This window comes from Humulus lupulus, chromosome 3, assembly GCF_963169125.1.
Source record: "Humulus lupulus chromosome 3, drHumLupu1.1, whole genome shotgun sequence".
Taxonomy (NCBI): domain Eukaryota; kingdom Viridiplantae; phylum Streptophyta; class Magnoliopsida; order Rosales; family Cannabaceae; genus Humulus; species Humulus lupulus.
Genome location: NC_084795.1, coordinates 15544448 through 15557785, shown reverse-complemented (window position 1 = coordinate 15557785; position 13338 = coordinate 15544448). Strand labels below are relative to the sequence as shown.

The 13338-nt window shown below is 34.6% G+C and overlaps 2 protein-coding genes across 3 annotated transcripts; one reads left to right on the top strand and one right to left on the bottom strand.

The window, feature by feature from the left end:
* Positions 1-2830: 2830 nt before the first annotated feature.
* Positions 2831-6192, top strand: LOC133822208 (protein-tyrosine-phosphatase MKP1-like). The gene is made up of 2 exons (XM_062254464.1): positions 2831-5474; positions 5787-6192. The coding sequence occupies exons 1-2, from the start codon at positions 2943-2945 to the stop codon at positions 5880-5882; spliced, it is 2628 nt and encodes an 875-aa protein (XP_062110448.1). The 5' UTR covers positions 2831-2942; the 3' UTR covers positions 5883-6192.
* A 921-nt stretch (positions 6193-7113) lies between these two features.
* Positions 7114-12747, bottom strand: LOC133822209 (coilin). Of its 2 annotated transcripts, XM_062254465.1 has the most exons (13): positions 12386-12747; positions 11932-11996; positions 11569-11847; positions 11122-11340; positions 10616-10691; positions 9942-10019; positions 9366-9576; positions 9195-9235; positions 8750-8986; positions 8532-8603; positions 8245-8388; positions 7726-7876; positions 7114-7627 (listed from the first exon to the last, which is right to left on the bottom strand). In XM_062254465.1, exons 1-13 carry the CDS (start codon positions 12572-12574, stop codon positions 7425-7427), a joined length of 1965 nt encoding a protein of 654 aa, XP_062110449.1. In that variant the 5' UTR covers positions 12575-12747; the 3' UTR covers positions 7114-7424. The 2 variants fall into 2 exon arrangements, with proteins under 2 accessions (XP_062110449.1, XP_062110450.1); XM_062254466.1 differs by lacking the exon at positions 12386-12747 and having other exon boundaries at positions 11569-11837; positions 11932-11994.
* Between the last annotated feature and the right edge of the window lie 591 nt (positions 12748-13338).

Sequence of the window (13338 nt, the reverse complement as noted above, 5' to 3'; positions counted from 1 at the left end):
AATATAAAATTTAAATAAAAAACAATATGGATATTGACGGCAGTAATAATACATAAATCTATAATTTTGGTGTAACCGTTAGTACTCACCGTTAACTAACTGTTAAGTATTCATGTGGAATATTTTTATACTCGTAAATTTAAGTATTAAAGTGTAACTTTTAAAATGATTTGGGTATTATCGCCGTCAATATTCCTAAATTCTTTAAATACTATAAAAATCATTTTAAATTTAAAAAAAAAACTAAAAGATTATAAAAACTAATTAATAAAACTAAAATTTGCAAATTCGAAACAACCCAAATTAAAATTGAAACTCAAAATCATCCCAAAGTTTCAATTTTAATTTGGGTTGTTTCTAATTTGCAAATTTAAGTCATGGATACTTAACAGACAGTTAACGGTAAGTACTAACAGTTGCACTAAAATTATAGATTTATGTATTACCACCAAAAAGAAATTTGGTATTAAAGTATAACTTTTGAAAAGATTTGGGTATTACCGCCGCTAATTAGACTAATAAAAATGTGTCACGTGGATATTTAACAAGTACTTAATAATGAGTACTAACAGTTGCACAAAAATTGTAGATTTAGGTATTATTACCGCAAAAAAAAAGATTTTGTATTAATGTGTAACTTTTGAATTTTTTTTAGATTATTGCCGCTAATATCACTTATAATAGTGATATTTTATAACATTTAAATTTATATTAATATAATTAATAAATATATAATGATATTTTATAATATTTGAATTTATATTAATATAATTAATAAATTTTTATTTTTAATTGGTTTTAAAAGTATATTCCATTAAATATTTGGAATATTTTGTTAAAGTTAACAAAAAAAATCCGTTAAAATCAAGAATTTCTGTTATCTACACATTTTTTATATAAACTAGGTAGAAGCAATGTGCAATGCAACATTTGCTTAGTATTAAAGTTGTTAACATTGTCTATAATTGTAATAAAAACTAGTTCACTTTTTTTAAAATATATATATATATAATATAATGAATTACAGTTCTATAGTATATATAAATATTTATATCAATAATATCTACATATATAACATCTAAACACAACATTGACATAAATATATATTTACATGGCTACATGACATATATATATATAAAATACAATAATATTTAAAAAGAAATTAACAATATAAATAAAATAAGAATAGGAAAAGTATACACGCATCAACTATTTTTAGTTTCTAATATATCTCTCAATGTCCTTGAATTTGATGAAGAAGAAAAAAGCTCAAATCACTTAATAAAAAACAAACTATCACACAAATTTATAAGATAAAAAAAAATGATATGAATATCTTTATTATTTTTAAATAAATATGATTTAATTATTTAAATTATCATAAAATATCTTAAAAATATCATATTTTAATAAATTAATTAATTTATTTTTATTTAAGTTTATGTTTGTTCTAATTTTTGAATTTGACAGCGACAATAAAAAGTATATATTATATGTTTAATATAATATTAAGTTTAATTAAATTTTATTTAAGTTATAAAATTTATGGTTTTATTATTTTTAAATAATTATCATTGTAAAATATCTCAAAAATAGCATATTTTAATTTGTTTAATGATTTTATTTATTTAAGTTTAAGTCATGTTCACAATCTACAGTCAAATATAAAAATATTATGTTAAATATAAGAATATTCTGTTAAAGTTAATAAAAATAAATAAAAAATCGTTAAAACAAAAAAATTTTGTTATCTACCTACTTTTTATATAAAAGAGATATACAAGTTATTTTTTTATTATTTTTTATTATCTAAATTATGTATTCTAGGAAATTTATGATTAAAAAATAAATAAAAAATAATATATAATTAGTCATTAATTGTCAACTACTCAATTATAATAATTAATGATAATATAATATAGTAAATTAAAAAATAACATTTATTAATAGGCTAAATTTTACTCACTTTTTAGAACATCATTTGAGTTATAATTTTTACAAAATGTGCTAAATATAATATTACACTAATTTTTTTTTCACTCCATTCAAAATAATGTTACCAAATAATTATACGTTTTAATTTTTATTGAAAGATAGAAAAAAAAAAAAAAAAAAAAAGTGAGAATAACGTGGCCTCTCTACAAACAGCGACCATACGTACATACTTTATTAATTAGTAATTAATTAAAAAATAGCTGTAAATATTAATGACATCACAAGATTTGACATGCATGTCTTAATGGTGCCACTAAAGAAAAATATCTAGTATTTAATTATGACGTGGAATTTGACTGGCTCTCTGTCTGAGTCTAAAAAAACCAACCAACCAACGACTCAAATCGCTTGTGTGTGACTCAGTCCAACTCGCTCTCACACAACTCAATTCACTTCTTTTCTCCTCTTTTTGTCTTTCCTTCAATCTAGGGTTTCCAATTTGGCCCAATTGCTATGCTTGGCAATACACGCCAAGGAGAGAAGAGACTCTTCTGCTAGAGAGAGATAGAGAGAGAAAGAGTAAAGATTGTTTGTTCTATCATCCAGTAAGTCTCTTCTTCAACAATATCGACTACTGTATTTAATTAGCCCTCAGCGTTGTTTTTTTCTTCCGTGCACTTTCTTCCACTTTCGTCTTGTCTCTACTTGTTGAATCTATGTGCCCCACTAGAGCTTAGCTGGGGGTTTGGGTTTTACTGGGTCGCTTTCGTATTTGATTTTTCTACCCAAGAAAGGTACAATTTTTTTGGGGGAAAGAATGGGTCAAGGGGTTTAGGTGGGAAAATGAGAAGAAGCAGACTCATATTTTCCATATAAGCTACTTGTGCCAAAAAAAATATAAAACTTTATTGCTCCCATGTCCTTTCCTGGATATTTCGTTTAATGGGTATTTGCTAGTTTTGCTCCATTAAATAAAATAAAATAATAATATTGAAAAGTTTTTAGAGATGCTAGGCGAGGAAGATAAGGACCGGTTTGCCGGAGCTGCATCGAGAAGGTATTCTCGGTCAGTTTCTTGGACTGGCCAGTCACCATCTAAGCCTGCTAATTCTAATCCTAAGCCACAAACGAATAGTAAAGCTCGCTCTTGTTTGTTGCCACCACTTCAACCCCTTTCAATAACTCGGCGTAATGTTGAGGAGTGGCCACGAGCGGGTTCTGATGATCTTGGAGTTTGGCCTCATCCGCAAACCCCAAGAGGGTCTGCTAATCCACCAGCAAGTCCGAATCCGGAACAAACTGTAAGAGAATTCCAGTTTAAGAGGGATAAGCTTGCCTTTTTTGATAAAGAATGCTCTAGAATTGCTGATCATATATACTTAGGAAGTGATGCTGTGGCTAAGAACCGCGAGATTTTAAGGCAGAATGGGATCACTCATGTGCTTAATTGTGTTGGGTTTGTTTGTCCTGAGTATTTCAAGATTGATCTTGTGTACAAGACACTTTGGTTGCAGGATAGCCCATCTGAGGATATTACAAGTATACTTTATGATGTATTTGATTACTTTGAAGATGTTCGGGAGCAAGGTGGGCGGGTTCTTGTGCACTGTTGCCAGGGAGTGTCGAGATCAACTTCTCTGGTCATTGCATATCTCATGTGGAGGAAAAATCAGAGCTTCGAAGAGGCCTTTCAATATGTGAAGGCAGCCCGAGGTGTGACTAACCCCAATATGGGCTTTGCTTGTCAACTTTTGCAGTGCCAGAAGAGAGTTCATGCCGTGCCTGCCAGCCCAAATTCCATATTGAGGATGTATCGTATGGCCCCGCATTCTCCATACGATCCTCTACACCTTGTCCCCAAAACAGCAAACTGTCCTGGAGTTCAAGCACTTGATTCTCGTGGAGCGTTTGTTGTGCATGTTCCTTCTGCTTTATATGTTTGGAATGGAAAGAATTGCAACTCTGTGATGTCAACTAGTGCACGAGCAGCAGCCTTTCAGGTCATTAGGTATGAGAGGGCTAATGGTCCAATCAGGAATATTATAGAAGGAGAAGAGCCGCCAGAATTTTGGGAAGCTCTTGCCAGTGGGCAATCTTTACCAGATGATTGCGGGAAGGTGGAGATGAAAAAGGAAGATGACAAGTGTCCTGGAAGAGTTGAGGTTGCTGGAGAAGTTGGCACTGAGGTTGGTGAGAGGAAGGTCGATGCATATGATTTGGATTATGAACTTTTTCACAAGGCACTTGCTGGTGGGGTTGTGCCTCCTTTTTCAGTATCCAATACTGGATCTGAAACTTGCCTTCCTGCAAGGGAGAATGGATGGAGCAGGCTTAGACGGAAGTTTTCTGTAGGCATTATGAAAGAATTGTTCACGTCATCCAAATTTAAGTGTGACACTGCTCCATCTTCGGATGTATCGGACATGGTTATAGATAACTACATACAGGAAAGACAGCCTGTTTCTTTAGTTGATTCCCCTTCATCCTTGGCATCTTCAACCCAACTGTGTGGTTCCCCGGACTCCTTTGAATGTTTTCCTCATGGAAGCCCAGATAGGATATCAGAAGCATTTAAACAAGTAGAGCAGTTAGATCCTCTTCCTCATCCCTTCTCACCACCATTTTGTGGATCACCAGATTCTTTTTCTCGTTTTCCAGACTGCAGTCCTAAGTTTAGTTCTAAATCACCTACACTTTCACCTTCTACATCTGATTATGCTAGTTCATTTTCTTTTTCGCCCTCATCTTCTAACTGGTCTGACCTATCATACCTGTCCTCGCAGCAGCCTTCTCCGTCTGGCTTATTAGATTCAACAGAACTATATCCAATTAAGAATATTTCTTTGTTAGATATGTTTAACAAAGAAACTAATACCCCAACACATCCAGAAATATTTTATGATAATCATACTTTTAGAACCCAAACTGCAGGCTCACCTTGTAAAGGGCTTACCCCCTCTATTGCCGAGCGTAGAGGGAGTAATCCACCACCTCGGATGTTGTTATCCTCTGTTGATGAATCACCTCAAGCTCCAAGAACTCTGGGACGATCTGGGTCTTTTTCTAATCCTGACCTTGATGATGATGGGATGAAGGATCTTGACTATAATCAATTTGAGAATGAAGACAATAGAGAAGAGGTAATGCTAGATGTGAATATCTTTAGTCAAGCAAATGAAGTAGGAAGTGAAATTAGAGAAAAAGAAGAGGGTGGTCAAACTCGTCTTTTTACAGGTGAAATAATCGATGAGGCTGCAGAAACGGTGAACCTAGTCTTATACAAGTGGCCTTCATTGAACAAAATTGTGGGACCTTGTGTTCGCGAACTCGACTCTGGATCAGCGTTTATGTTATTAGCTGAAGAAGCAAGTTTGGGAAGAAAAAACCATTGCACATTAACTCTCTGGTTGGGACGTGAAATCTTGCAGAAGAAAGGGCAGAAGCTCAGTGAGCAGAATGAGAGTGGCGATCTGCACTGGGAGATGACTGCTCGCAACTTCCTTAATCAAATGGACTTGCCATTGAACATTCCTGTCCAGGTAACTATTTCACTTTATAAATCTTAGTATCTTTTCCCCTTTAACATGTCATGTTTTCAACCCACAATTACATGTTAGATAAGAGAGTTCCTTTAAATTCATGCAAACAAATAAACAAATAACTATTTAAGTAGTTATAAGGCTAGCACAAATATGTGCTTTTGGGTCTTAAACAATTAAGAAGATTATTACCTCTTTGTTATTGTTAATGGATTTTGAGATCATTTTTGTTAAGTTGAAGAGTGCTTCTGAGTCTGAAACAATATATTGATATGGGCTCCTCTTAAAAGATGATGTATGGTGTTTTTTCAGGTGGTAAGAGAAGGACAAGAGCCAGAACAATTTTTAAACCATCTTAGTTGCTTAGCTCTGCAAAAGACAGAGGAGGACGTGGGACATGGTAAATAGGAGAGGTTTTCTTTTTTTCCAAAGATAAGATCTTTGTTTGTATGTAATAAATCAACACCACCTAATGGAGAATGGAGAGTAGTTGTCTTGAATATTTTGAAAGGTGGGTGTGCATCCCGGGCAGCCTCATATCTGCTTGTGTGATGTGTGGGAGAGAATGTAAGTTATTAATACAGCAAAATCATGTACAGAGAACAGCCCCGCTGTAGACCAAATACTAATTACAAGTAAATAGTATTAGGTTCCTCTGTTTTTTGGATAGAAATAATTTCATTTGGAATGAACGAAGCAAGCAAGCTGTTTTCGTTTCTGCATCTTTTTTATTTTACTTTTTCAAGTCTTGAGTATCTTCACCACTGGTGGCGTAGTTGCAAATCTATTATGACTCTCGTCGTAGTCATCCAAGGATTGAATTCCACTAGTCACTATAAGGTATAAAAAAGAAAAAGTATCCGTTTTGGCAATGCTCACTCCTTATTTTTTCAAAAGAGAAAGTCCTTCTACTTGAAAAATAGTATCAACTTTTAGTTGGAGTGGCCTTTTTATTCATTCATGTTCACTTGCAGAACATAAATGAGTATTGTCGTTGGCCTAGCATATCAGAGCTTCATAAAATCCATGGAATTTCTTACTTAACACTCTACCATTTATTTATCTCCAAATAATAATAATATATAATGTAGTAGGGGTCAAAACTCGAAATAGCTAAATCCCATTTTGACCTTTTACATTAAATGATGAGACAACTTACTACCCCCACGTGATTTGGTGCACTCAAATCAAAATGTGTAAGTAAGAACGGTTTGACTTCATAAGATGGATGATATTTTTTAGCCTTTGTAGCTCAGATAACAGTCCCGAGTTACGAGGTAATGTCTGCCCAAACGTTAGGTAGATTATGTACTCAAATCTAAGTTTTGAGGTTGTTTGTTCTTGCACCTTTTTTCAACTTACGTTTTCCTTTCAATACGGAAAAGTCAAGATGTAAATGACGTTGGAAGGATTTATAGAACAAATACTGTGCTTTTAAATAGTTCAGAGTCTACCAAGTGCAGACTATATGTAATAATAAATAGACTCAAGCTTATATGTGCTGTGCATTTTACAATTAGAATATACATATAAGCAAGTAACGAAATGGAAAGTCTTCAGATAAGCAGCCATTCAAAAATTCAAACTAATGCATCAATTTGGTTGTTGCGGTTCAAACTTGAATCCATTTGTTTAGTGCTTTTTAAGGAATTCGATGGCTCCATTTGTTTGACATGTTCTTACATTCTTTTTGATACATCATTCACCATCTATACTATTCAAAACTAGAACTTAGCTAAGAGTTTCAATCAACGCCAGGAAGAATTCCAAGTTTCAAACATTGAACCAATTCAGCAATAAAACAAAAATGAGCAGCCAACCCAAATATACAAACAAAAACTTGGCCTTTCGTTGCTTACAAAGGTCAATGTTTTAATAAAACTTAGTATAATTCTTATGGGTACACCAACCAGTAGAAGGCAAGTTGATGAATCATTCGTAGTACCTTCCTCATAGCTCGTTTTGTGCTCTTAAACGAGCCATTGTTGGGCCCAGTGCACTACCTCTCAAGGACCTAAAAGACCATGATGAACTCTTGGATGAGCTCCCTGCTGAATCCTTTTTCTTATTCCAGTTGTTCTCCTGGGACAGCTGTGCTTTCTTTGCATTCAGGGTCTCGCAGATTTCATCCCACACATCCACTTTCCCGTTTTCTACATAAAGAAACTACAGTATTAATCCCATCCATGAAAATTGTACCATATCGAATTACTCTAGTATATACTCCATCGGTAACCTGATTCATCCATACCTTGTACTGGGGACTTGGCTTTCTCCTTAGAGATGGGCCTAGAACTTGAAGCTTGGCAGACCCCATTTGGGACTGATTTAGCTTTAGTTGCGTTCAAGTTGGCATCACCATACTTGATGATTCGAACATCAGCAAGAGAACAATAATCTATCTGCAAAGGAACTCCATTTGTTAGACTCTTGTAATTAAGAATCATCAGCAGTGCCAAGGCTGTAGTTGCTAGATATATAATTATAGATGTGATAAAATCATGGGGCTGCAAAATACAATAGTTTAGCCTGTATATGCAATATGCAAGTAACATCACACATACAAAGTACAACAAAACAAAATAAATCTGATGGATTTCTAACAATGCCATGGAATCAAATCTGATGTTATTAAAATTGGAATTCGAAATCTGATAATGTAAGCTGTAAGTTGCAATTTATGATAAGAGATTACAAGATGTCATTAACATGAGTTGAACAGCAATAGTAGAATGACACAAGCACATGGAAAACGAGAAGAGGTTAGCACCTCAAGAGAGCCATCTTCAGCGTAGAGAGACACATTTGGTTGCTCAGATTCCTCATCCCTCTCCTCAAAAACAATTGGATACTCGGGAACTTGTTTTAGAGTAATCTTATCAGATTTAGAATCACAGTTTGATACTTTTCCAACCTATTAAAAAAGTCTGTTAGATTACACTAGTCCATGGTAAGTACATGTATATAAATACATATATTATTATCATTGTTTAGGTTTTAAAAGTAAGAATCGCTGATGGAGTTTATGTATTAGTTTAGCGGCAGAGAGACTCGTACTCGGAAAGATGAGAGTTCAGGAGTCCAGGATGCTGATAACTCAACCAAACGATATGCCACTGTATCACCTATCTGTGGTGCATTATAGCAAACAAGCTATCATAAAGACCAGAAAAAACATAGAACACAATAATAACTAATTGATTTTGGATTATCTAGATCCATGCAAAATAAATAGATATATAATTAAAGCTTAAGCACATCATGAGGCAACAAACCTGGGGCAAAGTGCTACATGGTTTAAGCTTATCAAAGTCTACAGGAACATCTACAGTAGTTTTCTCTTGATCATCTTCTTTTTTTTCTTCTTTCTTTTCTTCTTCTTCATTAACCAGCATATCAGAACTCTCCGGGTTCTGTTTTTTCTGATCACTCCTTTTATGAAACATTGTCTTCTCTTTACCCCACTGTTGACCCTTCCTCTTACTTGTGATCCCATTCCACTGAAAATTTACCTGAAGCAAAATAAATAAATAAAAGATAAATAAAAAAAATCAAGCAACAACATTGAATTAAAAAAAGAAAGTCACGTTAGAGCAATTATTAACACAGGGAAAAAATGATTAATGAAAAGGAGTAAAAAGACCAAAAGAACATAAAAGAGAACTGGATTGGAAGCATCAGGATCTTTATTAGAAGAAGATCAATAGAATCTCTAAATACCTCTGTAATTTTGAGCTGTGGAATAGCTTGATCTGCATCCTCTGTAACAGGTTCATAAAATTGAAATATCATTGTAAATGAATAAATGGTAAGAAATCAATAGTGCAACTCCACTGAATGAACCAGCATTATCACTTGTTAAAGAGTAAAAGAATAATCCAACCAACCAACCTTTTCCAAATGGCTCAAAGCGAATGTGTCCTGGCCTCACCACAATGGGGATTATGTTATCCTCTTCATCATTACGTTTCTCTTGTGGATATTCTTTGGAACTTTTGCCATTATCTTTGCGAGATGACTGCTGGTTATCTGTTTGGAGAACTTGTGCTTGATGTAACTGCAAACTTGATGGTTTCTGATTATCTGCTTTAAGTACTTGTGCCTGATGTAGCAGCAAATTGAGCATAATCAGCTTATTTACAGAGTATTATTGTACAAAAGCATAAAGGTTGTTCAACATGTAAAATGCCGAGCCCAAATACATCAACTAAGCCTTGGAGTTCACTAAGAACATTTGCAACATTTGAAAATTTTATCAGTGAGATTTTCATTTACTGAGCACATTTTACCAGAACTGTTCCATATGAGCATACAGAACCTTCTATAAGTCTGTAAAAAAACTATTCAGTATAAATTTTATTCAATATAAATATAAAGCAACATCAAATGTTTAGCAATGTGAAGAAAACAAAACGAAACCAAAGCAATAATAATAAAATACTTGTCATCATCAGAAAATCATGTGACCTCATTTTCTCTGGCCTTCGCTTGTTCTCTCAACCGTTGTCTTTTGGCCCTTTTACGCCGAGTACTTCTACTAGGTAACTGATTAAAAAAATATTACACAAATTAGTTTTAATTTGATTTCCAAACTTAAATAAATGAAAAAGAAAAACAAGAATCCTATAATAAGGTGACCTCTCATATGTCATACATGTGGCTGCCATGTACCAGTCATACCTTGTATGCATTTGCTGAGTTCAGTTTAATGGGCACAGTTTTAAAAATTATTGTCCCCAAGCCTTAAAAAGAAGGGTCTAGGAGCTGGATGCAAGTTTATTAAAGACTTTTGAAGGAAACCCGACAATCTTTAATCATGTTTAACTACAACATACTCATCTACAAGCCAATAGAAGGAAAGTTATATGATTGCATCTGTTAATCTCAAATTATACATTCCCCTTCAAGAGAGAGATGATATGTTTGCATTTATTAATCCCATATTATACACTGAGGGAGAGTACTATACAGCTATCATAAAAAAAAACATGGAAAAATGAAGCTTTCAGAAACTATAGCACTAGAACTAGTGTCGCTCTACGCAAGCAAATGGCTCTAAGCTGAGATTCTATAAACTTTACAACTACAATCCAATAAAGACTGATAAAAATGAAAATCAAACCCTTGTGGTAGCTAAACACCTTTTCAACTCCATTCAATGTATGAGAGGAAGCCACATTTTGCTTGCCATTCTCCTGTAGCTGAGCCTGACCGGAACTACAAAATAGAAAACAGGAAAAAAACAGGGCCAGTTGAGCAATTGCCGATTGAGAAAGATGTGAAGAACTTGTAAGATATAAAGACACAATCAGAACCACAAAAATCTAAATTAATAAACATCGGTGCCTACAAGAAGATGAATGAAAACAACCACCGACCTCATCACAGAGCCAAGAAATAAAAAAAAGCATAATACCAGAATGCATGACCCCACATGTCTCATTTAATATTCGTAAAACATAAAGCTACAGGCAAATTTCAAAAGAAGTCCTCGATGTAAATTGAAAGAAAAAAAATTGACCACCTCTTAACGTACCAAACCAAACAAAGCATTGCATTAAACATAGCAATAACCAAAAATGCAAAATAACAATAGAGCATATAGCATTTTATCAATCATCTTATAGATAGAAGTACTGAAAATTACCTTGGTTTACTTGGAGTACATAAGATGATGCTATCAGCCTTTTCATCGATTTTTCGGGTACTTGAATCATCAGATTCACTGTCTATTTCAGATGATTTGCCTTTCTTGACAGTACTCTTCCCCGGAAGACTAGGTTGCTGAGAACTTTCATTCTCCTCAGGCTGCACATCACTCTGAACATCTTCTACATTCGCAAGTTTATTTCTCTTCCTCCTGTCACTGAAAAACAATAAATGAATTAGAACGTCAGTAGGTGACAATGAACACTTTGCTAATATAAAACGGAACGGAAAACGACTGTAACACCTTACTCTAAAAGAGAAAAAACAAATCAGAATCAAGTATAAAAACATTAAATCCGCCATCGCACACATTACATATCATATAAATTGTAAGAGAAGATTTTTAAGATACATTAATATTATAACTAACAAGTTGTCTACATACTTTGATCTCTGAAATTTCTTTGAAGCTTTCCTTTTCTTGGAAACTGTTTTCTTCTTTGGGGTATCATCTACATGTAATTCATCTTCCAACATGTCAGGTTCATCTTCTTCAGCTTCACTTCGGTAACCTCCACTCTCCCTTTCAAACTCCTCATTAGCTAAAAGCTTCATGCCCCCGGCATGCAAGGGTTGCTTCACCACTACTTCTTCTACCACAAGAGACTTCTCTCCATCACGAACTCTTTTGATATCAGTAGACAGACCCCGTTTCTTTTTTATGCTATCGAATAAAATTATCAGTCTCTACTACACTAGTATAGTAATATAGCTAAGGCAACCTTACAAGAGTTACGAACGTACTTACCTGATAACATCTTCTTCCTTCAAAATACAAGTAGACTCAAACGGTGGTAACGCAAAGCCTTCAATCTACAAGAACCAATAACCAACTCCCAAGTTAGAAAAGCCAAGAAATTGCCGCGGTCTTACGATTTTTTCACATTAAATTCTAACAATCAATACATTTACATACAATTTGCATAAAGAGTAGCCACTCATCGTTGATATAACTATAGTTTCACTACTTGGACGCATTTCAAACAATACATACAGAAATTACTGTAACGCTTTGTTCGAATGCCGATCAAATGAAGGAAGAATATAGGAAATGGCTGCATGTAACCTAAACCCACCGGACTCTAGGGGTTTGACCCTTAAAGCTTGCATCCTATTCCGATCGTCATTATTCGTTACAGACTCGTTCAATTTGGGAGTGAGAACTGTTCTAAAGATGGAAATCAAAGGGACGAGAAGCTTACCGAAAGGACGAGGCCATCTGGACAAGCTTCATCAAGGTCGAAAACATGGAGGAGATAATCAGAAAGGTCGGAGATAGTGTGGTGGTGTGGCTGGAGAAGAATCCAGCTTCGCTTCAGTCCCTCATTCTTCTGTGACTTGCTTAGTAGTTGACGGTCGTCGAACACGAGACGAAGCCTCACGCCCTCCATTATCTTCGAGCTTCAACACTCAAAGAGCATAGCGCTGAGAGAGAAAACGAGCATAGAAAATACCGATAATGGCGTTTCGAAGCAATGTATATTTCGAAGCGCAGTTCAGAGAATCCCTTCCCTCCTCACTCTATGCCCTTAAACCTTACTCCTCCACCTGAAGTTGGGGATTTAGCTTTTCAGACCGATGATTCCCCGCCCCCTAAGTCATTTGCAACTGGGCCGTTCTCGGCCCATTACTTACCGGGCCTGGCCCATATTTGGTCAACCAACAAGAACCTGAGCAGAGATAACACTACACATAAACTTTGGGATAAATATCACTTGAGATTCTCAATGTTACTCACGTGTATCGATTACCTAATTTTACTTTTATACAAGGGTGATAATTTGGGTCATGACACGACACGATACGATTAAGGTAAACACGAACATGACACGTTTTATAATCATGTCGTGCTCGTGTTTGAGTTTTTGACACATTTAATAATTGTGTCGTGTTCGTGTTTACCTTAATCGCGTCGTGTCATAATCGTGTTCACTCGTTTAATAATCGTGTCGTGTACTATCGTATCAGACACGATAACACAAATAATTTGCATAGGTTTTATGATTTTTTTCATATAGTTATGATTAATCGTGTCATAATCGTGTTATCGTGTTCGTGTCGTGATGACCCGTTTAATAATTGTGTCATGTTCGTTTTCGTATTTTTGAAACATTTAATAATTGTGTCGTGTTCGTGTTTACCTTAATCGTGTCGT